At 39.7% G+C, this 26895-nt stretch overlaps 2 protein-coding genes, 2 long non-coding RNA genes and 1 pseudogene across 4 annotated transcripts; 4 read left to right on the forward strand and 1 right to left on the reverse strand.

Moving 5' to 3' along the window:
- The first annotated feature begins 236 nt into the window (after positions 1 to 236).
- LOC125138650 lies at positions 237 to 21442 on the forward strand. Its single transcript, XR_007137896.1, has 3 exons — positions 237 to 317; positions 21078 to 21139; positions 21235 to 21442. It is a non-coding gene; the product is annotated as an uncharacterized LOC125138650 (long non-coding RNA).
- On the forward strand, positions 4915 to 8026 carry LOC125138377 (annotated as a pseudogene).
- On the forward strand, positions 15639 to 18702 carry LOC113635383 (sialidase-3-like). Its single transcript, XM_027134750.2, has 3 exons — positions 15639 to 15796; positions 16983 to 17207; positions 17306 to 18702. The coding sequence occupies exons 2-3, from the start codon at positions 17004 to 17006 to the stop codon at positions 18185 to 18187; spliced, it is 1086 nt and encodes a 361-aa protein (XP_026990551.2). The 5' UTR covers positions 15639 to 15796; positions 16983 to 17003; the 3' UTR covers positions 18188 to 18702.
- On the reverse strand, positions 19134 to 20456 carry LOC125138651. Its single transcript, XR_007137897.1, has 4 exons — positions 20126 to 20456; positions 19768 to 19896; positions 19521 to 19596; positions 19134 to 19342 (listed from the first exon to the last, which is right to left on the reverse strand). It is a non-coding gene; the product is annotated as an uncharacterized LOC125138651 (long non-coding RNA).
- A 734-nt stretch (positions 21443 to 22176) lies between the features above and the next one.
- Positions 22177 to 25077, forward strand: LOC125138648. The gene is made up of 3 exons (XM_047800675.1): positions 22177 to 23879; positions 23965 to 24247; positions 24341 to 25077. The coding sequence occupies exons 1-3, from the start codon at positions 23428 to 23430 to the stop codon at positions 24590 to 24592; spliced, it is 987 nt and encodes a 328-aa protein (XP_047656631.1). The 5' UTR covers positions 22177 to 23427; the 3' UTR covers positions 24593 to 25077.
- Positions 25078 to 26895: the final 1818 nt, after the last annotated feature.

Here is a 26895-nt window from a genome sequence, read left to right on the forward strand (position 1 = left end):
CACATATAGATTCTTCCATGTGGGGCCAAGTTCAAAATGAAACACAAATACCTTCTGCAAAAGGTAATATTTGATTACACAATTACTGAACTATTATTATAACAGGATTTAGTATATTCATTCAGTCATGTAGCTAACAGAAAGAAGACTGAAAGCCCGTCTAACTGGTGGGGGCCCACCACCACCCTCCCCTCACCCCATCTGAGGAGCTGGCTCTGTCCCTTAATAAAGGGCGGACCAGTGGTTGCTGGCATTCCAGGGGGCAGTTCCTCGCACACACCCATGCACCACAAGTGATGGTGAAAAAATGGTGACATGTAAGTTTACCTCTGATTTGTTTTAATTTTTGTCCTAATAATTACTATCTCTGTCACAAAGGCTTTTTGAACAAGATGAATTTTTATGTAGGCTTATTTTATTTAACTGCATATGATGTAAAGGCTACTGTGATCTTAGTCTGACATGTTACTCTTTTCATGTATTATTTTCTTTGATATATTGAGAATTTAATGGTTGTGTGTTCTTATAGATACTGATGATATGGAACGGATTGTATTATTGGACCCTCCAGAAAGAACACAGTCTGTCACAGTTGTAAGTGATTTGTTGTCAGGTACCTTTAGTTGCTTTAGGTTTTTTTGTTTTTTATTTGCCAGATAATGTATACTTGAATATTTCTCCTGTAAGATGAAGATGATGAAGATGACGATGAAGAGACCAACATCTGCTGTGACAGAAAGTGGACAATGCTTGTGATCCACTGAGGTATGATGCATACCATTATAATGTATGGCCCCTTTTGGCAATTACAAACTGTCATGGTCCTTTAACAGTAACATACCTAGGGATTTGCCCACACATAGGGTCCTTCAACCTCAGCACACAATCGAAAGCAGGGGTAAGAATTTGTGTCAGGTGTGTCCATATTGAATTTTATTGTCTGACCAAACACCCTCATTCGTTACATTTTTTCCACCTTCCGAGTTGCCAACAGCAAAGGAGCTGTATAAGGTCCATCTTCAAAAACAATAAGAAAAAGTGACATGGAGATGGACCTTATACAGCTGTGTGTTGTTGTATGTGTAAAGCAATATAAACAAACATTTTATTGAATTTTACTTTTGTTTTTCAGGAAATAAAGAAATAACCTGCCTGCAGACCAGTGCAAAAAATTAATAAAAGTAATTGAACAGATCCTGTCTCTCAAAGTCTTCGGTCTAAAAGACTTAGTCTACCTCTAAAATGTAGGTGTTCCTCGGGACCATCTTCCTCATTACAAGGAGGGTGGCTCTCTCCTCTTATAGTGGCAATATTGTGAAGCACAACACAAGCCACTATAATGTCGCATGCCCTCTCTGGACTAACCCGGAGCCCACGCAGACACTGAACCCGAGATTTGAGGATCCTATAGTCATCTCCACCTTGGCCGTGTTCGGCTGTGAGCCAGGTTAATCCGTGTCTGTGGTCCAGGCTCAGGTTCAGGGTAGGGTGTCATTAAATAGGGCAGACAAGGGTATCGTTATGAGAGTGGGGTTTAATCCCCTCATGTACTGTCTAAAGCCCCAGGTCTTATGAAGACAAACCATTTTACACCACAAATAAAGTGCAAGACATATCAGTACCAGTGTCTAACTGTCCGTTAGAGCTTATTTTACACGTTAACACGTTAAAACCTACGTGTCGAGCCGTTAAACAGAACAGTACCTTTACCGTTCAGCAGGTGGCACTGTTGTTACTACACGGACATTGGACAGTCGTTCATTCATTGGAACAGTTGGTGAGGTAATAATAATTACCCCCAAATCCCTTCGAACCCCAGTAATGCCCCTAATCATAAGATGAGGTCACAGATAAAAGACAACATGAAATCAGCTCAGGATTCCAGCATGCAAAATATATGCAGTAGATATTAGGAAGTGAGTTAATTAAGATGTTGTCAGCTTTACCCACACACACACACACACACACACACACACACACACACACACACACACACACACACACACACACACACACTTACATTTATATTCATTCCATTATCTAACATGTTTTTCTACAATTAGGATGAATGAAAGTCAACATTTCTTCTGTCTTGCATGTAAAATATTTTTAGTCTCCTTTCATACAGTAATAAAACAGCAGCTCGGGCCTGTGCTCCTCCACACGCCTGCTGATTTTACCCCGTAGTCACACTGAGAGATGAGTGAAATGCCCCGATCCCCTCTAACCTCCAGGGCTGTTCCTGCTGAACTGATGGGATTTAACACTTTAATCAGATACAGATACAGGATCTACAGTGTCATTCATTCAATAATCTATTAGAATAAGATGTTTTTGTGAATAAAAAACAAGCTGCATCAGGAGCAGAAAAGTCACTTCATCTGACTCTGATCTCATGTGTTTTCAGATAAAGTCACATTTTGGAGAAATGGGAAACTCCAAAGGGGGAGACACAGAGATGCCAGAATTGTCCCCAACAGCTCTGTTCATAAATACGTTCTACCGAATCCCAGCTCTAATCTACATTGACCAAACCTTTCTTGCTTTTGCTGAGAAGCGAACCTCACTCAAGGATGAGGATGCGGAACTGCTGGTCCTCAACAGGGGAACACGGCTGCAGGATGGAAGTGTGAAGGTGATAATGCTGAAGCAGACACGGCTAGCTTTCATTTAAAAATGTTCAAATCCAAGTTTTAATCTTTACTACAGAGCCCTTTCATGTGAGTTTTGCAGTAGTACAGTATGTGTGTGATGATTGTTGTGGAGAGATAATTGTGACTGATCGCTCGACAGCTCAGCTGAAAGACTTTCTGCATGTGGATGTTTGACTCATTAGACACTGTGATGAAGAATGTGCCTTCAGATGACTCGAGTAATCACATCTGCAGGTGGTGGGAAATATCTTCACATGTTGATTATGTTGATAAATCTTTTTGAAGATCTAAAATTTTGACCTTTTTTCATCCACAAACAAGAAACAGGGGTACAAACTTTTGCACTGAAGTATAAACTCTTCTCTGTTTCCTTTTGTACATGAGATCAGGGTCATTTCCTCAGGACACATCTGTAGCTTGGAGATTCTGTGTGTGTGTGTGAGTGTGTGTGAGTGTGTATATGTGTGTGTGAGTGTGTATATGTGTGTGTATATGTGTGTGTGAGTGTGTATGCGTGTGTGTGTGTGTGTTAGTGTTTGTGGTGTGAATATGTGTGAGGGGGTGGTGGTGTTTGAGTATGTGTGGTGTTTGTGTGAGTTGTGTGGGTGTATGTGTGTATATGTGTGTTTTTTGTGTGTAAATGTGAGGGTGTGTGTTTGCAGTATGTGTGTCAGTATCTCTGTGTGTGTGTGTCAGTATCTGTGTGTGTGTGAGTGTGTGTATATGTGTTGTGTGAGTGTGTATATATGTGTGTGTGTATATGTGTTTTGAGTGTGTATATATATGTGTGTGTGTATATGTGTTTCTGTTGAATATGTGTGAGTGTGTGTGTGTTTTGAATATGTGTAGGATTGTGTGAGTATGTGTGTGTGTATGTGTAGGTGTGTGTGTTTGTGTGAGTATGTGTGTGTGTATGTGGTAGCTCAGTGGTTAAGGTGTTGGGCTATTGATCGGAAGGTCATGAGTTTGAACCCCAGGTCCACCAAGCTGCCACTTCTGGGCCCCTGAGCAAGGCCCTTAACCCTCAGTTGCTCAGTTGTAAGTCACTCTGGATAAGGGTGTCTGCTAAATGCCCTAAGTGTGTGTATGTAATATCTTTTGATCATACCTGCATGTGATACCACTTTTCCTCCTACCAGTGACACGACACAAGGAGAAACTGTTAGTCGTTGTTGTAAGTGAGACTCAGATCTGTTCTGTCTGAGTAATTAAACAATATCAGCATTACATACTTGGGTGTTTACTTCCTGTCAGGAAAAAGGCACTTCCTGTTCATGGAGGAGGTCATGGAATACCACTGGAGTCAAAGTGAAGGCTGATATCCTCCCTATCTCTCTCTCTCTCTCACACACACACACACACACACATACACACACACACACACACACACACACACAGACACACACACAAACACACACACACAGTACAATGATTTCAGCTAAAACAAAGAAGACATGCATTACATAGTAAAACATTTCTATATATTGATCCTTTCTTTATCTACATTCTCTTACTGATCTTAAATAAATCCCCAATAACACACAGAGACATTACATAAGGGAAGGTTTGTAATATTACCGAAGAGAAATGAGGAGTTGTTCTTCTGTGTAAAGCTCTACAAATAGTGTTACTAAGTGGTGCTTCGACTCAGAAAGGTTTTGTACTGAAACCCTTTTGTATAAGGAAAGGACGTTAGAGAGTTCTATAGAGAGGATGAGAGGAGTGAGGAGTGAGGAAAGGAAAGAGGAGTGAGGAAAGGAAAAGAGGAGGGAGGGAAGGAAGAGAGGAGGATGAAGGAAAGGAGAGAGGAGGTGGAGAGAGGAGAGAAGAGTGAGGGAAAGGAGGGAGGAGAGAGGAGAGAGGAGTGAGGAAAGGAGGAGAGAGGAGAGAGGAGAGAGGGAAAGGAGAGAGGAAAGGAGAGAGGAGAGAGAGTGAGGAAAGAGCAGTGTGGAGAGAGGAGTGAGGAAAGAGCAGTTGTGGAGAGAGGAGTGAGGAAAGAGGAAGGAAAGAGAGTGAGGCGTGAGGAAGAAGGAAGAGGAGTGAGGAGAGAGGTGAGTGAGGAAAAAAAGGAGTGAGAAGTGAACAGGTTTCTGAGAAGATGATATAATGAGAGGATAAGAAGATGGTGTGGAGGGGCTGAAGAGTGATGAGATGCTCAGTACCGTACAGGCTTCTGTGGACTGAAAACACACACACACACACACCCACACCACACCACACACACACACAACACACACAACACACACACACCACACAGTATAAATAGATGGGTGGGTGGATGGATGTAGTGTGTAACAGTGTGTGTTGGTGATGTTCTCCATGTGACTAAGCATGTCTGGTGTCTCCTGCAGCATGGCCGTGTCGCGAGGCTGTTTGTGCTGTGTCAAATATCTCATGTTCATCTTCAACCTCATCTTCTGGGTGAGTTCAGTGACTGGAAGTGTGAATCTTTAGGAGTGCGATGGAGCAGGATTACGCTTCAGCAGCTCACCTTTAACACCAAACTCTCACCTTCTGATTAATGCTATTGTTGGTTTGTTTTTTTGTTTGTTATCATCAAGTCTCTTCATTCTACTGTATAACTATTATTATAATAACTAAGCACAACAACAACAACATAATAATAATAATAATAATAATAATAATAATAATAATAATAATAATAATAAGAGGAAGAAGAAGAGGAATGACTTTATCCTTACATGTGCTTGTCTGATGAATAGTTGGGTGGGTGTGGCCTATTTGGCGTAGGGGTGTGGCTTTCCTTCCGCCAGGCTGAGATCTCATACCTCCCACTCTCCTTCCCGTCGCTCTCGGTCGCCAATCTGCTACTGGTCGCTGGGGGTGTTACCATGGGTGACGGGGTTCCTGGGCTGTCTGGGGGCTCTGAAGGAGCAGCGGTGTCTGCTAATGACGGTGAGGCGCTCTGGCACAGACTGATGACATCACAGCCACTACAGCTAACATGGAGCACATGAGGTTCTCATCCGGTGCTCAGAGGGCTCACGGTTCTTCTGTTCTTTTCCCAGTTTTTCGTGATCCTCCTGCTTTTGTTCCTGATTGAAGCAGCACTCGTCCTCCTTCTAGGGCTCTTCCACAAAGAGGTGAGGACCTGCAGAGCCTCACACATGGCTGCACCCACACATGCAGAGATTCTTCAGTCCATTCTTACTATGGTAACACAAAGGTTCTTCAAACTCTTCTACTTAAAACCCTGCCACAGAGGGAGGCTTCCTGTCAATCAAGGTTCTGTACAGACACCAACATGTTCCCCTGTGCTCTGACTCCACCTTCCAGCTCTGGGATATGTGAAGAAAAAACTTTTCTGTTCTGTAATGATTCTGGGACATTAATAAAGGTTTCTTCTGACTGATTTGTCCTCTGTTTTTTTTGTGTGTTTTCCAGCTGGACCAAAAAGCGAAGAAGAACCTGATTGATGGAATGAAGAAATATGACAGGGACCCTAATCTGAAGAAGTCCTGGGACAGCATGCAGAGAATCGTGAGAGGATTTTACTTTTCTCTTTATCCATCTTCAGGATAGATCTGATTTTAAATCTATTTTTGTGTCTGATGCAGTTTAAATGCTGCGGCGTGAGCAACCACAGTGACTGGTACAACCAGACGACAGAAGGACTGCACCCTGCCTCCTGCTGCAGAGACCACTCGCCCCCCTGTCACCGCTGGGAAGAGGTCAGGGGTCACAGTTAAAATGCAGGGATCGGCTGGGGGGGGGGGGGTCCAACTCACTCTGGCATTCAAAATCTGTGCCATGTGGAAGATCATCAAGAGCGAGAGCTGGATTTAGCAAAATTATACAATTCTATAAAATACAATTCAGAATTTTTCATTTATTTATGTTTATTATTAACATCATGTTAAATTTGAAGATGATTTCAGCAGCAGCAGAAGTGTGGTGGTGATCTCACTTGTCTGTCTCTGTGTCACAGCCGTGTTATGAAAAGGCCAAGGCTTGGGTTCTAGACAACATCACCTGGGTTCTGGGCTTCGGCGTGTGTCTTGGCATCGTGCAGGTAAATTTGTTTGTGAAATTTCATCCCTGTTAGATGTTCCACAGTCGACTGTTAGTGACATTATTGGAAAGTGGAAACATTTAAGAACAGCAGAAGCAGAAGACATGTAAACTCACCGAGCGGTGACTCAGTGCTGAGGTGGAACAGATTTTGTGGAATGGGTCTCCATGTCTGAGCAGCTGTATGCAAGCCTCACATCACCGAGTAGAATGCGAACGTGTGGTGTAAAGCCAGTCGGCTCTGCACTGTCGAGTCACGCAGTCTGATGAGTCGGCCTGAGTTTGGTGGATGCCAGGAGAACATAATCTGCCTGAGTGCACTGTAAACATTGGTGGAGAAAGTTTCCAACGTTGAAACAGTTTGTGGAAGAGAGTTTTCTGTACCACAATGACTGAGCCTCAGTGCACAAAGTGTGGAAGAATTTGTCTATAACCCTGACCTCAACTCCATCTGGAGAAGAGACTGTGAACCATTCCTTCTTATTCTTCATCTGTGCCTGACCTCAAAAATGCTCTACTGGTTGAAAGGGCAAATATTCCCTCAGAAACACTCCAGAATCTGGTGGAAACTCTGTCAAGAAAAGTTGAACCACTTATAACTGCAAAGCAGGGAACCAACTCCAAGCAGTGTTCATCACTTTCTAGATCAACATTATAAATCAACTGAATTATATTAGAGTTTTGTGAAATGTGTAAAAGTATAAAAAGGTAATATTTCAGTGTGACAAATGAGGTGTAAGGTCCTGGTCTTGGGATTTGCTTTTAATACTGAACCCCAACACAAGCCAACACTTCAGTATCTGATATTCAGAACCTCTGTCAGTGGCTTTTATCATGACTGATATTGATTTCCTGAAAATGACTTCACCTTTCCTGATAAACACACAAACCTTCAGTGTGTGTAATTTGTGGTTTGTAGATGGACTCACAAGACTTTTCTTTTCCTCCCTCAGATCCTGGCTCTGGCCTTCTCCATGCTGATGTACTGTCAAATCCTGAGAGTGGAAAAGTACATGGACTGATCCTGAGCTTTAATAAGAGCTAAGAGAATTCCAGTGTACCAGGACGCCAAATTCAACAAAACCCTGATTTACTGGTTTTAGTTTAATTTACTTCCATGTTTTTCAGCTGAACTTTTCTACCTGTTTCTATAGTTTATTAAAGTCCACTTCCATGCAGATGAAGTGGTTTACTCCAATACTGCACACTTTAGTTATTAATAAACTGTGTGTACTGATCACATGTATTACTTTAAATATGTTGAGAGTGATGATGAAGTTGAGCTTAATGAGCGTTCTGTATGACGTGTTGCTGTCTAATAAAGTCTTGTCAAATATTAACAACTGTTTTGTTTATTAGAACAGATAGAACAGTACAACAGCTAAACCAACAACATGTTCACTAGACCCCATTCCAACTAAATTACTGAGAGAAGTGTTACATAAAGCTGGTGAGCCTCTTCTTTATATTATTAACTCCTCGCTATCTTTAGGTTACATCCCTAAATCCTTCAAGTTGGCAGTTATTAGTTATTATTAAACCACTCAGAACAGACAAACAAAACACTCACAACTCACAAACAAAAACACATACCTCACAAACAAAAACACAAAACACAAACAAAAACACTTATACCTCACAAACAAAAACACAAAACACAAACAAAAAAACTTATACCTCACAAACAAAAACATTCACAAGTCACAAACAAAAACACTCACAACACACAAACAAAAACACTTACACCTCACAAACAAAAATCATACCTCACAATGAAAAACACTCACACTTCACAAACAAAAACACTTACACCTCACAAACAAAAATCACACCTCACAAACAAAAACATTCACAACTCACAAACAAAAACACTTACACCTCACAAACAAAAACACTCACAACTGACAAACAAAAACACTCACACCTCACAAACAAAAACACTCACACTTCACAAACAAAAACACTTATACCTCACAAACAAAAATCATACCTCACACACAAAAACATACACAACTCACAAACAAAAACACTTATACCTCACAAACAAAAACACTTACACCTCACAAACAAAAATCATACCTCACAAACAAAAACATACACAACTCACAAACAAAAACACTTATACCTCACAAACAAAAACAATCAGAACAGACAAACGAAAACACACCTCAAACAAAAACACTTACACCTCACAAACAAAAATCATACCTCACAAACAAAAACACTCACACCTCACAAACAAAAACACTTATACCTCACAAACAAAAACATTCACAACACACAAACAAAAACAATCACAACTCACAAACAAAAACACTCACAACTAACAAACAAAAACACATACCTCACAAACAAAAACATTCACACCTCACAAACAAAAACATTCACACCTCACAAACAAAAACACTCACAACTGACAAACAAAAACACTCACAACTCACAAAAAAACACATACCTCACAAACAAAAACACTTACACCTCACAAACAAAAACACTCACACCTCACAAACAAAAACACTCACAACTACAAACAAAAACACTCACAACTCACAAAACAAAAACACTCACACTCACAAACAAAAACACATACCTCACAAACAAAAACACTTACAACTCACAAACAAAACACTCACACCTCACAAACAAAAACACACAACACACAAACAAAAATACAGACAAAACACAAACAAAAAAACAAACACCACACAAACAAAATCATACCTCACAATGAAAAACACTCACACTTCACAAACAAAAATACTTACACCTCACAAAAAAAAATCACACCTCAAAAAAAAAAACATTAACAACTCACAAACAAAAACACTTACACCTCACAAAAAAAAACACTCACAACTGAAAAACAAAAACACTCACACCTCACAAACAAAAACACTCACACATCACAAACAAAAACACTTATACCTCACAAACAAAAAGCATACCTCACACCAAAAACATACACAACTCACAAACAAAACACTTATACCTCACAAACAAAAACACTTACCCTCACAAACAAAAATCATACCTCACAAACAAAAACATACACAACTCACAAACAAAAACACTTATACCTCACAAACAAAAACAATCAGAACAGACAAACGAAAACACACCTCAAACAAAAACACTTACACCTCACAAACAAAAATCATACCTCACAAACAAAAACACTCACACCTCACAAACAAAAACACTTATACCTCACAAACAAAAACATTCACAACACACAAACAAAAACAATCACAACTCACAAACAAAAACACTCACAACTAACAAACAAAAACACATACCTCACAAACAAAAACATTCACACCTCACAAACAAAAACATTCACACCTCACAAACAAAAACACTCACAACTGACAAACAAAAACACTCACAACTCACAAAAAAACACATACCTCACAAACAAAAACACTTACACCTCACAAACAAAAACACTCACACCTCACAAACAAAAACACTCACAACTGACAAACAAAAACACTCACAACTCACAAACAAAAACACTCACAACTCACAAACAAAAACACTCACAACTGACAAACAAAAACACTCACAACTCACAAACAAAAACACTCACAACTCACAAACAAAAACACATACCTCACAAACAAAAACACTTACAACTCACAAACAAAACACTCACACCTCACAAACAAAAACACACAACACACAAACAAAAATACAGACAAAACACAAACAAAAACACTTACACCTCACAAACAAAAATCATACCTCACAATGAAAAACACTCACACTTCACAAACAAAAACACTTACACCTCACAAACAAAAATCACACCTCACAAACAAAAACATTCACAACTCACAAACAAAAACACTTACACCTCACAAACAAAAACACTCACAACTGACAAACAAAAACACTCACACCTCACAAACAAAAACACTCACACTTCACAAACAAAAACACTTATACCTCACAAACAAAAATCATACCTCACACACAAAAACATACACAACTCACAAACAAAAACACTTATACCTCACAAACAAAAACACTTACAACCTCACAACAAAATCATACCTCACAAACAAAAACATACACAACTCACAAACAAAAAACACTTATACCTCACAAACAAAACAATCAGAACAGACAAACGAAAACACACCTCAAACAAAAACACTTACACCTCACAAACAAAAATCATACCTCACAAACAAAAACACTCACACCTCACAAACAAAAACACTTATACCTCACAAACAAAAACATTCACAACACACAAACAAAAACAATCACAACTCACAAACAAAAACACTCACAACTAACAAACAAAAACACATACCTCACAAACAAAAACATTCACACCTCACAAACAAAAACATTCACACCTCACAAACAAAAACACTCACAACTGACAAACAAAAACACTCACAACTCACAAAAAAACACATACCTCACAAACAAAAACACTTACACCTCACAAACAAAAACACTCACACCTCACAAACAAAAACACTCACAACTGACAAACAAAAACACTCACAACTCACAAACAAAAACACTCACAACTGACAAACAAAAACACTCACAACTCACAAACAAAAACACTCACAACTCACAAACAAAAACACATACCTCACAAACAAAAACACTTACAACTCACAAACAAAACACTCACACCTCACAAACAAAAACATTCACAACACACAAACAAAAACACTCACACCTCACAAACAAAAACACTCACACCTCACAAACAAAAACACTCACAACTCACAAACAAAAACACACCTCACAAACAAAAACACTTACACCTCACAAACAAAAACATTCACACCTCACAAACAAAAACACTCAACTGACAAACAAAAACACTCATACCTCACAAACAAAAACACACAACACACAAACAAAAACACAGACAAAACAGAAACAAAAACTTTTATACCTCACAAACAAAAACATTCACACCTCACAAACAAAAACACTTATGCCTCACAAACAAAAACATTCACAAGTCACAAACAAAAACATTCACAACACACAAACAAAAACACACAACACACAAACAAAAACACAGAAAAAACACAAACAAAAACACTTATACCTCACAAACAAAAACATTCACAACACACAAACAAAACACTCACAACTAACAAACAAAAACACTTATACCTCACAAACAAAAACATTCACACTTCACAAACAAAAACACTAACAACTGACAAACAAAAATACTCACAACTCACAACCAAAAACACTTACGCCTCACAAACAAAAGCACTCACAACTCACAAACAAAAACACTCACACCTCACAAACAAAAACACACAACACACAAACAAAAACACAGACAAAACAGAAACAAAAACACGTATACCTCACAAACAAAAACATTCACACCTCACAAACAAAAACACTTATGCCTCACAAACAAAAACATTCACAAGTCACAAACAAAAACACTTACACCTCACAAACAAAAACACTTACACCTCACAAACAAAAACACTCACAACTTACAATGAAAAACACTTACACCTCACAAACAAAAACACTTATACCTCACAAACAAAAACACTCACACTTCACAAACAAAAACACTTACACCTCACAAACAAAAACAATCATACCTCACAAAAAAACACTTATACCTCACAAACAAAAACATTCACACCTCACAAACAAAAACATTCACAAGTCACAAACAAAAACAGTCACAACTCACAAACAAAAACACTAACAAATGACAAACAAAAATACTCACAACTCACAAACAAAAACACACCTCACAAACAAAAACACTTACACCTCACAAACAAAAGCACTCACAACTCACAAACAAAAACACTCATACCTCACAAACAAAAACACACAACACACAAACAAAAACACAGACAAAACAGAAACAAAAACACTTATGCCTCACAAACAAAAACATTCACAAGTCACAAACAAAAACACTTACACCTCACAAACAAAAACACTTACACCTCACAAACAAAAACACTCACAACTCACAAACAAAAACACTTATACCTCACAATGAAAAACACTCACACTTCACAAACAAAAACACTTACACCTCACAAACAAAAATCATACCTCACAAACAAAAACACTCACAACTCACAATGAAAAACACTTACACCTCACAAACAAAAACACTTATACCTCACAAACAAAAACACTCACACTTCACAAACAAAAACACTCACAACTCACAAACAAAAACACTTATACCTCACAATGAAAAACACTTACACCTCACAAACAAAAACACTCACAACTCACAAACAAAAACACTTATACCTCACAATGAAAAACACTCACACTTCACAAACAAAAACACTTACACCTCACAAACAAAAATCATACCTCACAAACAAAAACACTCACAACTCACAAACAAAAACACTTATACCTCACAAACAAAAACACTCACACTTCACAAACAAAAACACTCACAACTCACAAACAAAAACACTTATACCTCACAATGAAAAACACTCACACTTCACAAACAAAAACACTTACACCTCACAAACAAAAATCATACCTCACAAACAAAAACACTCACAACTCACAATGAAAAACACTTACACCTCACAAACAAAAACACTTATACCTCACAAACAAAAACACTCACACTTCACAAACAAAAACACTCACAACTCACAAACAAAAACACTTATACCTCACAATGAAAAACACTTACACCTCACAAACAAAAACACTCACAACTCACAAACAAAAACACTTATACCTCACAATGAAAAACACTCACACTTCACAAACAAAAACACTTACACCTCACAAACAAAAATCATACCTCACAAACAAAAACACTCACAACTCACAATGAAAAACACTTACACCTCACAAACAAAAACACTTATACCTCACAAACAAAAACACTCACACTTCACAAACAAAAACACTCACACTTCACAAACAAAAACACACAACACACAAACAACAACACAGAAAAAACACAAACAAAAACACTTATACCTCACAAACAAAAACATTCACAACACACAAACAAAACACTCACAACTCACAAACAAAAATCATACCTCACAAAAAAAACACTCACAACTCACAATGAAAAACACTTACACCTCACAAACAAAAACATTCACAACTCACAAACAAAAACACTTACACCTCACAAACAAAAACATTCACAAATCACAAACAAAAACATTCACAACACACAAACAAAAACACTCACAACTCACAAACAAAAACACTCACAACTGACAAACCAAAACACACACACCTCACAAACAAAAACACTTACACCTCACAAACAAAAACAATCACAACACACAGACAAAAACACTCACAACTCACAAACAAAAACACTTATACCTCACAAACAAAAACATTCACAACTCACAAACAAAAACATTCACAAGTCACAAACAAAAACAGTCACAACACACAAACAAAAACACTTACACCTCACAAAACACTAACAAACAAACAGTATAAAACGTAACACATTCACAGTAACTTGATTACACAACATGCCATATATAGATGTCTTACTGCTGCTATTTGTGCAGTTGTGTTTTTTTTTATCAGGAATAGAAAACTAAACTTTGCTTCCTCTAAATCTTCGAACAATGTTTCCATGTATTTGTGCAATCTCATTCTGCATCCTAACCATTTCTTCTTTCTAGAGTATTTCACCTGTCTGCTCGTTTTCAGCCTTTAATGCATTTAAAGTCTTCCTAGTGACTGTGTACGATGCAGGAACTGCTTGCAGTGCATTGGCAACTTTTCCTTTGTTGTTCTTGGGCTTTTTAGGGTCATTTTCAAACTTGGAAATAGCCCTCATACTCATACGGTTTATGAACAATGTTCTCTATTCCATCAGACATTCCCTGAGAACCGTGTTTAGAGATGTACTTAACAATCAGCTGTTCCATTTTTACAAACTCAAAACCTTTCTTAAATCGTATACACAGTTTCCGTGACTACAGGCTGTCTAGTTAACCGTTAATCTTAATCTTAGATCTGAACCGTAGGTCTTAATGAAAAATAAGTTTTCCAACGTAGCAGTGACAAAATACATGAAGTACTTTGGGTTCATCAGAGTCAGTAAGAACACAGAACAAATCCTGCTCAAGCATTTTATACTGTTTATCCTTTCTGTAGTTTGCATGATGTTTCCCTTTAAATGTACATTTGGCGTAAGAACTGAGTGTCTCCCAAATGGCTGGGATACACATTGTTATCTAGCCGGATGTCTTTAAATGTTAATCGCGGTCACGTACACCTTGGCTTGTTATTGTTACAGTTATCACCCAAGTGGTCACTTTAAATGGTGATCACAATCACAGACCCTTTGTTTTTGGCGATCCTTGATGTCCTGCTGCGGCTCCCATACTTCCGATTTAATCATGTTTTATTCATTTAGAGTTCTAAACGTATTACCTTATGATACTTAAACCTTTTTAGGAATGAGCTCTTTTAGATGTGTATCTTGGAGTGGAATCTGGTGCATTTAACTGTAGTTTCTTACAATAAGCATATTAAGAAAGAAAGAAAGATAATTAAATGTGATGAATGTAGATGATGGCTCTGAGGGTCTGTAGATAATAATTAGTTAGAATTAATTAGCTGCACCTTCACCCTCATCTAATTTCACCTTATTTCTTTTTGTGTGAAATAGATTTCTGAAACAAGTTTCAACATTTTGCTGGTTTCAGATGAGAGACTGGAGACACTGGACCTCCCTCAGCTATCTGCTCCACACACTCCACCCTTTCAACACAGGAAATCCACAGGAAATCCATACCCTGTTATTTCTGGGAACTCATGAATAGCAAAAATTTGAGATTAGGTTATCCAATTATTTGAGAACTTTTCTTGGTTCCTTATGAATATTCAATAATATGTAAATTGACAACACCCATTTCTGAGTATATATTCATCGTGAACCATGTTGCATCTTTAGAGGAGACTTTTCTTCAACTCTCTCTGTAGAACTTCATCCTTTAATAGATAGATCTCTGCTTGAGTATAGATTGTAGCTGACTTCATTCTCTCTCCACCTCTGAGGATCCTCCACAATATAGACAGACCAAAAGTCTGTGGTGCAGAAGGAACCTGAGCAGGTGAGCAGCATCTGGATCATATTCTCATGCAGCTTTAACACAGTTTGGTGTTTTAGATTCAAATTCAGGTTTGATTTCTCACTTCCACGTTTGTCCTCTTTACGACATGTAGTCAAATGCTGTTTGATACTTATCATGAAAGTAAAATACAAACAGACACGACGTGGAATAAACTGTTCAATAACTGGAATTAGCTGTACAAGGAAAATATATGTAGACAAATATAGAAAACTATAGTGTATGAATGTACTACAACCACTGAGATGAATGTGGCATCTGTTTCTGAGTAAGGAGCAAAATGTGTGCAGGTTTAGTCAATATTTGTACAGTGAGCTGTGTACAAGTCCAGTTGAGGTTTAGCTTTAGTTTGGAGAAGAACCACAGAGTCAGGGTTCGAGCAGTGTTGCAGTGAGACAGACTGGGAAGATGGTCTGTGTCATGATTTATGTGCAACAAAAGCCATTAACAATTTGCAATAAAGGTGTGAACAGGAGCTGGTGTTAGGTGTGCAGAGTGTCTGTACCCAACACATCCTTTATTCAAACTGAACAAAGAATTACTTTTGGTCTTAAATTATATTGGGATATAAACAGTGGAGTTATGAGAGTGGGGTTTAATCCCCTCATGTACTGTCTAAAGCCCCAGGTCTTATGAAGACAAACCATTTTACACCACAAATAAAGTGCAAGACATATCAGTACCAGTGTCTAACTGTCCGTTAGAGCTTATTTTACACGTTAACACGTTAAAACCTACGTGTCGAGCCGTTAAACAGAACAGTACCTTTACCGTTCAGCAGGTGGCACTGTTGTTACTACACGGACATTGGACAGTCGTTCATTCATTGGAACAGTTGGTGAGGTAATAATAATTACCCCCAAATCCCTTCGAACCCCAGTAATGCCCCTAATCATAAGATGAGGTCACAGATAAAAGACAACATGAAATCAGCTCAGGATTCCAGCATGCAAAATATATGCAGTAGATATTAGGAAGTGAGTTAATTAAGATGTTGTCAGCTTTACACAGTTGATCCCCTCTAACCTCCAGGGCTGTTCCTGCTGAAGTGATGGGATCACCGATACAGATACAGGATCTACAGTTTAATAATCTTTTAGCATTAAAATCAAGCTGCATCAGGAGCAGAAAAGTCACTTCATCTGACTCTGATCTCATGTGGTTTCAGATAAAGTCACATTTTGGAGAAATGGGAAACTGCACAGGGGGAGACACAGAGATACCAGAATTGTCCCCAACAGCTCTGTTCACAAATACGTTCTACCGAATCCCAGCTCTAATCTACATTGACCAAACCTTTCTTGCTTTTGCTGAGAAGCGAACCTCACTCAAGGATGAGGATGCGGAACTGCTGGTCCTCAACAGGGGAACACGGCAGGATGGAAGTGTGAAGGTGATAATGCTGAAGCAGACACGGCTAGCTTTCATTTAAAAATGTTCAAATCCAAGTTTTAATAACATGGCCATTGATTTGCTCATTTTTCTTTTCAGTGGTCAGGTGTTCGAGAGCTCACAGAAGCACAGATGCCGGATCATCGCACCATGAATCCGTGTCCTGTCTATGACGAACGAAACAAACGTCTCGTTCTGTTTTTTAACTGTGTGTATGATCATATCAGTGAGCAAGAGCAGATAAAGAAAAGAAAGAACGCTGCTAAGTTGTGTTACATTACTAGCTGTGACAAAGGTGAGAGTTGGACAAAATTGATAGATTTGACAGAACGTGTGATTGGTGATGAGATTCTTAATTGGGCCACGTTCAGTGTAGGACCTGGACACGGCCTTCAGATGACTGATGGCAGACTCATCGTTCCTGCTTATGTTTATTATAAAGATAGTTCTGTTACACCCTATTCTTTTGCATTCTATAGTGACGATGGTGCTAACTGGAGATTTGGAAAAAGATTAAGTGTCACATCCACTGAGTGTGAGATGGCAGAGGTGGAAATCGAGGGCAAGAAAGTGTTATACTGCAGTGCAAGAGGCACTAAGGGTTATAGAGTGGAGGCTTTGAGTGAGGACAGAGGAGAGAGTTTTCAAGTAATCCCAGGTGATAGGAAATTGGTGGAGCCCCCTTATGGTTGCCAGGGGAGTGTAGTGAGCTTCCAGCATGAAGATAAAAAATGGCTCATGTTTTCACACACAACTGACAAAAAGCAGAGAAAGAATCTTGGGATTTATTTGAATAAGACTCCTGAGAATCCCTCAGGATGGACTAAACCAAAGATCATCAATCCCTGCTCCAGTGCATACTCTGATGTGGTTCAGTGTGGCGAGAAAAACTTTGCTTGCCTCCTGGAGCGTAAGACGGTTAACTGCGAAGAAATCGCTTTTGTGGAGTTTAAGCTCAGCGACATTAAGCCAAATCTGTAGCTGTATTTACCTGCGCTGTAAAAATAAGCGACTCTACACGTGAAACAGAACAGAACTCAGGGCAGAGGCGAGGCGACTGATGCTGAACCCCTCAGTGACAGACACAGGGTTCAGAAACACACACACCTTCAGTTACAGTTTATTTACCAAGATTTGTGACCATGAGTAAAAAAATGACTTGCTTTTTGTGTCAGAGATGAGAACAGATCGTCTTAAAGACAGACAGAGATTAAAGCAGAGATTTAACCTTCTGACTACTGAAAACCCTGCAGTTATTACAGGGCTGTAAAAACATCTATAACCACTGTATCTGTGTTCATTTCCATCTCTCACTCTTCATTACACATTTCCTGTTTGACCTGTAACTCTTTTTAATGCATCTTAGTCCTTATTATAGAGTCAGAGACATTTACTGAACTACTGACCGTGTACAACAACGACAATAAAGACATAAATGTTCAAACTAATAAATCTTCTGTTACAAAGAAAAATAATACAGACAGATTATAATTTTATTTTATTATTAATATTTTATTTTTACTTCTATTTTGGTTTAAAAAAATCCCAACACATTAAAAAAAGAAACATTCATAACGTTCAAACATAAAACAGACGACTGTATAAAAGAGACAAGAAAAGTGTCATCAGTAGTGTTTACATGTAGCTCGGTGCCCACATGGAAAAAACCTATATAAACATATGTTTCAATGTAGGTTTTGATATATGCGACAAAAATTGGCCGTTTCCCTATATTATATGTACATATATGCACGTATATTATGCACCTATATGTTCACCTATATAATAGTAAAATTAAAATCCATAGCTGCTAGGCAACATAAATAAAAGTCCAAAATGTAGAAATGTACATTATTTATTTACTTCAGATCAATCAAATGGTACAAAACAAAATATAGTACAACAAAAATAAGAAAAAAAACTACTAGGCACCATAAATAAAAGTCCAAAATATAGAAATGTACTGTACATTATGTATTTACAAGAACAATCAAATAGTACAAGAACAAAAATAAGACAAAAAACTGAACAGAAAAAAAAAATTATCTTTTTGCTCTTCTCAGCTCCGTGAGCTTCGAATTAATAGATGTGCCTATCTGCCCTCGGCTGGCTGCCGCCACTTCTTCAACGTAGCATCTAGAGAAGACAAAATAATAAGACATTATTATTATTATTATACTATAGGTTTCATCAGGACTTGTGTCTTATAAAAAACACTATACAAATAAGATTCCCTTATCCCCCATAAAAATCTTACTCATCATGGATGTATTGTAATGTAACAACACACACAGGATGCAGACTGGTAGTGTACCTTATTCTTTGAAAGTCTGTCATGACCCTCCCTCCTGGCGCTCGTATTTGGAAGCCCCTCCCTTTTTATTGTCAACCTTGAGAGAGAGAAACAAACTGATTAGCCCAACTTTAACTTATTTACACCACCTTGCATATGCATCTTGTCAACACAGCACATAAAATCATCATAGATGACACAATTACAAATCTACACACATGCCTACACATTAAGAAACAAGAGAGAGAGAGATAACCAAGTCAGTTACCTTTTACGTTGAAGCCTTCTCATTCGGCCCCTGCTGCTCACTGTACTTTGAGTTGAGGACGTTTTATTTGCCATTGTGTGCCATCTTTCTCCATCTCGATCAGTTTAATCTGGAGAGTTTTTTCAAGTTCTGGTGCAATAACATTTAAATGTTATCATGAACTGCAAACGTTTGTCTAATCATGTTTACCAAATCTAACAACTAAAGCAAATTATTTAACATGGCTAACATGAAAGCTAAGCTATATTCAGGTACCTAGCAAGATTCATTTTATACTTCTCTAAGTACGAGCAAAACCATTTAATGTGGTATTTAACTACATAACGGCAGGTAAAGTTTGCGTGTAACTTTAACTTACTGAATAATTCTGGCTCGGTGCTCCCAGCCACTATCTTTCGGCGCCAAAAATGAAATACAGCTCGCTGGACGCATTCGGGTGATGTCATCAACTACGCAGTGCGCTGGGCCGCATGCGGATAACGTCATCAACTACGCGACGCTGTAGCGGTCGATCTGAGCTTGCCAGTACAATAACGTTATGGAAATAAGACGCAAGAAAAGCATTAGTATGGATCCACAGTTGCCAAAATGAGATATGAGCTACAAAATGATCCTGCCATTAGCTATATAGAAGACATATCTTGTATGTATAGGGCTTATATGTGGATATATGTGAAGCAATAGGAGGCCTGTATACGCATATATGCACCTCACTTTTGCCTATATGCTGCATATATACGCATATATGCAGCATATATATTGCCATATATGCGCATATATCCACATATAGATTCTTTCCATGTGGGGCAAGTCAAAATGAAACACAAATACATTCTGCAAAAAGGTAATATTTGATTACACAATTACTGAACTATTATTATAACAGGATTTAGTATATTCATTCAGTCATGTAGCTAACAGAAAGAAGACTGAAGCCCGTCTAACTGGTGGGGGCCCACCACCACCTCCCCTCACCCCATCTGAGGAGCTGGCTCTGTCCCTTAATAAAGGGCGACCAGTGGTTGCTGGCATTCCAGGGGGCAGTTCCTCGCACACACCATGCACCACAGTTGATGGTGAAAAAATGGTGACATGTAAGTTTACCTCTGATTTGTTTTAATTTTTTGTCCTAATAAATTACTATCTCTGTCACAAAGGCTTTTTGAACAAGATTAATTTTTATGTAGGCTTATTTTATTTAACTGCATATGATGTAAAGGCTACTGTGATCTTAGTCTGACATGTTACTCTTTTCATGTATTATTTTCTTTGATAATATTGAGAATTTAATGGGTTGTGTGTTCTTATAGATACTGATGATGGACGGATTGTATTATTGGACCCTCCAGAAAGAACACAGTCTGTCACAGTTGTAAGTGATTTGTTGTCAGGTACCTTTAGTTGCTTTTAGGTTTTTTTGTTTTTTTATTTGCCAGATAATGTATACTTGAATATTTCTCCTGTAAGATGAAGATGATGAAGATGACGATGAAGAGACCACATCTGCTGTGACAGAAGTGGACAATGCTTGTAGATCCACTGAGGTATGATGCATACCATTATAATGTATGGCCCCTTTTGGCATTACAAACTGTCATTGTCCTTTCACAGTACATACCTAGGGATTTGCCCACACATGAGGGTCCTTCAACCTCAGCACACAATCGAAGCAGGGTAAGAATTTGTGTCCAGGTGTCCATATTTGAATTTTATTGTCTGACCAAACAACCTCATTCGTTACATTTTTTCCACCTTCCTAGTTGCCAGCAAAGGAGCTGTATAAGGTCCATCTTCAAAAACAAATAAGAAAGTGACATGGAGATGGACCTTATACAGCTGTGTGTGTTTGTATGTGTAAAGCAATATAAACAAAACATTTTATTGAATTTTACTTTTGTTTTTCAGGAAATAAAGAAATAACCTGCCTGGCAGACCAGTGCAAAAAAATTAATAAAAGTAATTGACAGATCCTGTCTCTCAAAAGTCTTCGGTCTAAAAGACTTAGTCTACCTCTAAAATGTAGGTGTTCCTCTGGACCATCTTCCTCATTACAAGGAGGGTGGCTCTCTCCTCTTATAGTGGCAATATTGTGAAGCACAACACAAGCCACTATAATGTCGCATGCCCTCTCTGGACTAACCCGGAGCCCACGCAGACACTGAAACCGAGATTTGAGGATCCTATAGTCATCTCCACCTTGGCCCGTGTTCGGCTGTGAGCCAGGTTAAACCGTGTCTGTGGTCCAGGCTCAGGTTCAGGGTAGGGTGTCATTAAATAGGGCAGACAAGGGTATCCTCTGTCCCCCAGCAAGTAACCATTGTACTGTCCTGTAATGATTGAAGTGTACAACACAAATAGAATGTAAAAAAAAAAAAAAAAAAAAATAAAAAATTGTATAAAGCAAAACATACCCTGCTGAAATGTCTGGCATAAAGATTACTCGCGGAAAATTCTGGCATCATGCTGTCACGACGTGAAACAGGTTAGATCCAAATGCTGGTTTATTAGGCAGTATCCAAGACAGGAAAGGGTCACACATCAGGCAAACAACAACATCAAAGGAAATCCAAAAGCAGAAGTCAATAGTCCAGGCGTAGGTCAGGGCAGGCAGCGAACATTCACAAACACAAACAACAAGCAAGGTCAAAAACAGGGAAACAGAACAGAATAAACACTTAGTATGAAGACAGTGCTAACAATACCTCGCAACACGAAAGCGTTGTGAGTGAGCTTAAATAGACCGGGTGATTACAAATAGGAAACAGGTGTGCTGTGCAATGAATAGTGGGAAATAGAGTCCTGATGCTCAAGTGCAGCAAATCCTCTGCAGGCCAGCAGAGGGAGCCCTCGTGGCTCTCATAACACATGCACAGATCCTGGCCATTTTGCCTAGACATTGGTAATGATTTGGGTTGCCTCACATATTACCTAGTTAGTGGAAAAAGTAATGACTTTAATGATTTTAAGAAGGGAAAAAATAAGTTGTTATCTGCACATTGATACTATGAATAGATTTCCTATTAACATAGTCTCCCTCATTTATTGGTGGAGCTTTAATAGGAATGTGAGTGTCATCAATGCACCCAATTACATTTGGAAACCATGAAACAGAAAGTTATGGAAGTATGAAGTGTGTGTGTGCGCATAATGAATACATGTATAGATATAAATAATATGACTAAATATTAAATATGTGTCATAGATTTTACTACAAAGGAGAAACCTGCCACTCTGTGGAATTCGTCTTTACAGTTTTTTCTGAATGCTTAAGCGCTAATCGTGATTCTTGTAGCACAATTTCTAAAACTATTAATACGTATAGCAAAACCACTCACTGAGTTTGCAAAACTAAAAAACACAAACACTGCTTTGCACTCAGTTTGCAATTTTGTAACACACACTTTGCAAAACTGTAGGCACAATTCACTGCACAACACTCTTTTTGCAGAACTTTAAACACAACTCACTGCTTACACTCAATTACCAAATTTCCAACACACTCCTAGCAAAATTATACACATGTATGGCTATCATTAACACTATTTTGCCAACTGTCTGGCACACTTTCACATGTGAAAACTGTTTTAGATAATTAGTTCACTTTGCAATCAGCCTAAGCACTATAAATAAGCCACAGGTAAGCTGTCTGTGTGGAGTACGATGGAAGGAGCAGTAAGAGTGAGAAGAGTGAGAATCAGAGGAGGCCGAAGGAGAGGACGTGGAGGTGAAGAAAGAGGAGGAAGAGCAGGAAGAGGACGCGGAGGTGAAGAAAGAGGAGGAAGAGGACACGGAGGTGAAGAAGTAGGAGGAAGAGGAGGAGGAAGAGGACGTGGAGGTGTAGAAGTAGGAGGAAGAGGACATGGAGTTGAAGAAGCGAGAGGGTTAGAGGAAGTTAGAGGAAGAGGACAAGGAGGAGCAAGAAGAGGACGAGGAGGGGAAAGAGGAAGGGTAAGAAGAGTAAGAAATGGAATAACTGATGACATCAGAGCTACAATAGTGGACCATGTCATCAACCATGGGATGACCCGGAGGGAAGCTGGCCAACGGGTCCAGCCTAATTTGAGCCTCTACACTGTAGTAAGCATCATTAGGACATTTCGAAATGAGAATCGGTAAGTACTTTGTGGCCCTGTCATACTCTAATGAGAAACACAACAGTACCATACATGCAAAAATGCTGAAACTCTTACTTTACAGAATTGCGAGACATCCAGATGCTGGGGGCAGAGGAAGAATGTTCACTCCAGAGCAAGAGACCCATATAGTGAACATGGTGATTGCCAATAATGCAATAAGACTGCGTGAAATACAACAGTGCATAATTGATAATGACACCATCTTTCAAAATATACACAGTGTAAGCATTTCTGCACTAAGTCGTGTACTTGCGCGCCACAGAATAAGAATGAAGCAAATTTACAGAGTTCCTTTCGAGAGAAACACAGAACGTGTAAAGCAACTGCGATATGACTATGTGCAGGTAAGCTATAGTGTCATTGGTTCTGAATTTGGAAGTGCATACTGTAGTGCTGTGCATGGGCCTGATGTGTTGCATTTGTTTTGTCTTGTCCAGAGAGTGATGGAACTAGAAGCAGATGCCATGGGACATGAGCTACTTTTTGTAGATGAGGCCGGTTTTAACCTCAGTAAAACCAGGAGACCTGGCAGGAACATTATTGGACACCATGCCATCATCAATGTCCCAGGACAACGTGGTGGTAACATAACCATGTGTGCAGCTATAAGCCAAAATGGTGTTGTTCACCATCATGCAACCATAGGCCCATACTGCACACATTATTGCATTCCTGAACACCTTACATGACATGCTCACTGTTCAGAGACCAGAGCATACCCGATATGTCATCATATGGGACGATGTTAGTTGCCATAGGGCTGCTTTGGTCCGCAACTGGTTTACAGACCACCCATTCTTCATGGCACTCGACCTCCCTCCATACTCTCCATTCTTAAATCCCTTCGAGGAGTTCTTCTCTGCCTGGTGCTGGAAAGTGTATGACCGTCATCCTCATCAACAGGTAGCCCTTTTACAGGCAATGGAGGAGGCATGTGGAGATATTGATCAGGCATCATGTCAGGCCTGGATACGGCATTCAAGGAGATATTTTCCCCGGTGCCTTGGACTGAAGGATATCGCATGCGATGTGAACGAAATTTTGTGGCCGAACCCAGAAAGACGACATGATGTAGGCTGATTGTTGTTTGTTGTTTTTTTTTTTGTGAAATTACTATTTTGTGTTCTGACTTTGTCTTGGTTTTGCTGAGTGTGAATAAACACCAATACTTGAAGTTTGGATCCTTGTATGTTTACATGACACTATGACAAAAGTATGACCTCAAATTGACATCTGTACACAGAGAAAGCAAAAGCCAGATGTGTTTTGTATTCATACCATCAGTGTGTAGTTGGCACATTGTGTATAATGGCAATGGAGGTTATCATCAGATCCTCAAAATGGGTTGCTGGTGGACAGCGAGTCGACTCTGGTTTCCGCCTCCCTCCACTCAGAGCCTACATGGACGACATTACAACACTGACCACCACTGTTCCATGCACCAGGAGACTGCTCAGAAAACTCGAGGAGAACATCCACTGGGCCCGTATGAAGATCAATCCATCCAAGTCACGCAGCATCTCGATTGTGAAGGGAGTACTCTCTCATCTGAAATTCTTCATCAGAGATGTCCAAATCCCAACAGTGTCTGAGCAGCCAGTAAAAAGCCTTGGAAGGTGGTATGATGCAAGCCTGAACGATAAAGACCAGGTGCAACAGCTGCGCAAAGACATCAGTAGTCCATCGACAATACCCAGCTACCTGGAAAGCTAAAGGCCTGGTGTCTGCAGTTTGGTCTCCTACCCCGGGTGTTGTGGCCCCTAGTAGTGTATGAGGTTCCAATCTCAATAGTGGAGAAGATAGAAAGAGGAGTCACAGCCTACCTAAAGAAGTGGCTTGGAGTTCCACAATGCCTTACCACCATATGCCTCTATGGAGATGGTGTCCTCAAGCTGCCCCTCACAAGTCTAACAGAGGAATTCAAGTGTGCAAAAAGCAGGCTCCAGATGACACTGAATGAATCTCGAGACCCAGTGGTGAGCAATAATGCAACGACCTTGGCAACCGGGTGCAAATGGAGGCCAGGAAAGGCAGTCCAGGCAATAGCAGCCCTCAGACATGCTGACATTGTGGGTCATGTCCAGCAAGGAAGAGGAGGCCTTGGGCTAACTAGCCATGCTGTCTGGAGTAAGGCCACTGCACCAGAGCGGTGTATAATGGTAGTGCAGGAAGTACGCCATCAGCAGGAGGCTGCAAGGTGGGCTAAGGCAGTCTCTCTTGGCAAACAGGGACAGAGGACTCGATGGGACAGTGTGGAAAAGAGGAAGATCAGCTGGAAGGAACTGTGGGCCATGGAAGCGAAGCGGTTGAGCTTTTCCATCAGAGCAACATATGATGTCCTTCCAACACCAGATAATCTTCACCAATGGTGTGGTGAAGATCCGGAATGTGCCCTCTGTTCCATGCCAGCTAACCTCAGGCACATTCTCACAGCGTGTAAAACAAGCCTCACCCAAGGACGCTACACTTGGCATCACAACCAAGTCTTAAAAAACCTTGCGTCTGCCCTGGAGGACAAACGAGTTGCCACTAACTCCCTACCACCCCCCAGCAGCATCACACCCCTTATGGACGACTTTTGTCCGCGAAGGGGCAAAACCACAGAAGAGCAGCTCTACGCCATCAGAGCGAGACCAGCTGTGCTTGGCCCGCGATTAGAAAATGCTAGCTGACATTGGTCGGCAACTTGTGTTTCCGCCGGAGATCGCAACCACCACCCTAAGACCTGACATGGTGCTCTGGTCCTGTTCGCTAAAGAAGCTCTTCATTATTGAGCTCACAGTACCCTGGGAGGACTCGGTAGATGAGGCCTATGAGCGAAAACATCTGCGCTATGCCGATCTAGCTGCCAAAGCATGGCATCATGGCTGGAACACAGAAGTCCGACCAGTGGAGGTGGGCTGCAGAGGTTTTGTGGCAACATCTTTGACCAGACTGTTTAGAGACCTGGGAATTAAGGGCCAGAGCCAGTGTTCGGCAATCAGAGCTGTAT

This window comes from Tachysurus fulvidraco, chromosome 15, assembly GCF_022655615.1.
Source record: "Tachysurus fulvidraco isolate hzauxx_2018 chromosome 15, HZAU_PFXX_2.0, whole genome shotgun sequence".
In the NCBI taxonomy this organism is placed as follows: domain Eukaryota; kingdom Metazoa; phylum Chordata; class Actinopteri; order Siluriformes; family Bagridae; genus Tachysurus; species Tachysurus fulvidraco.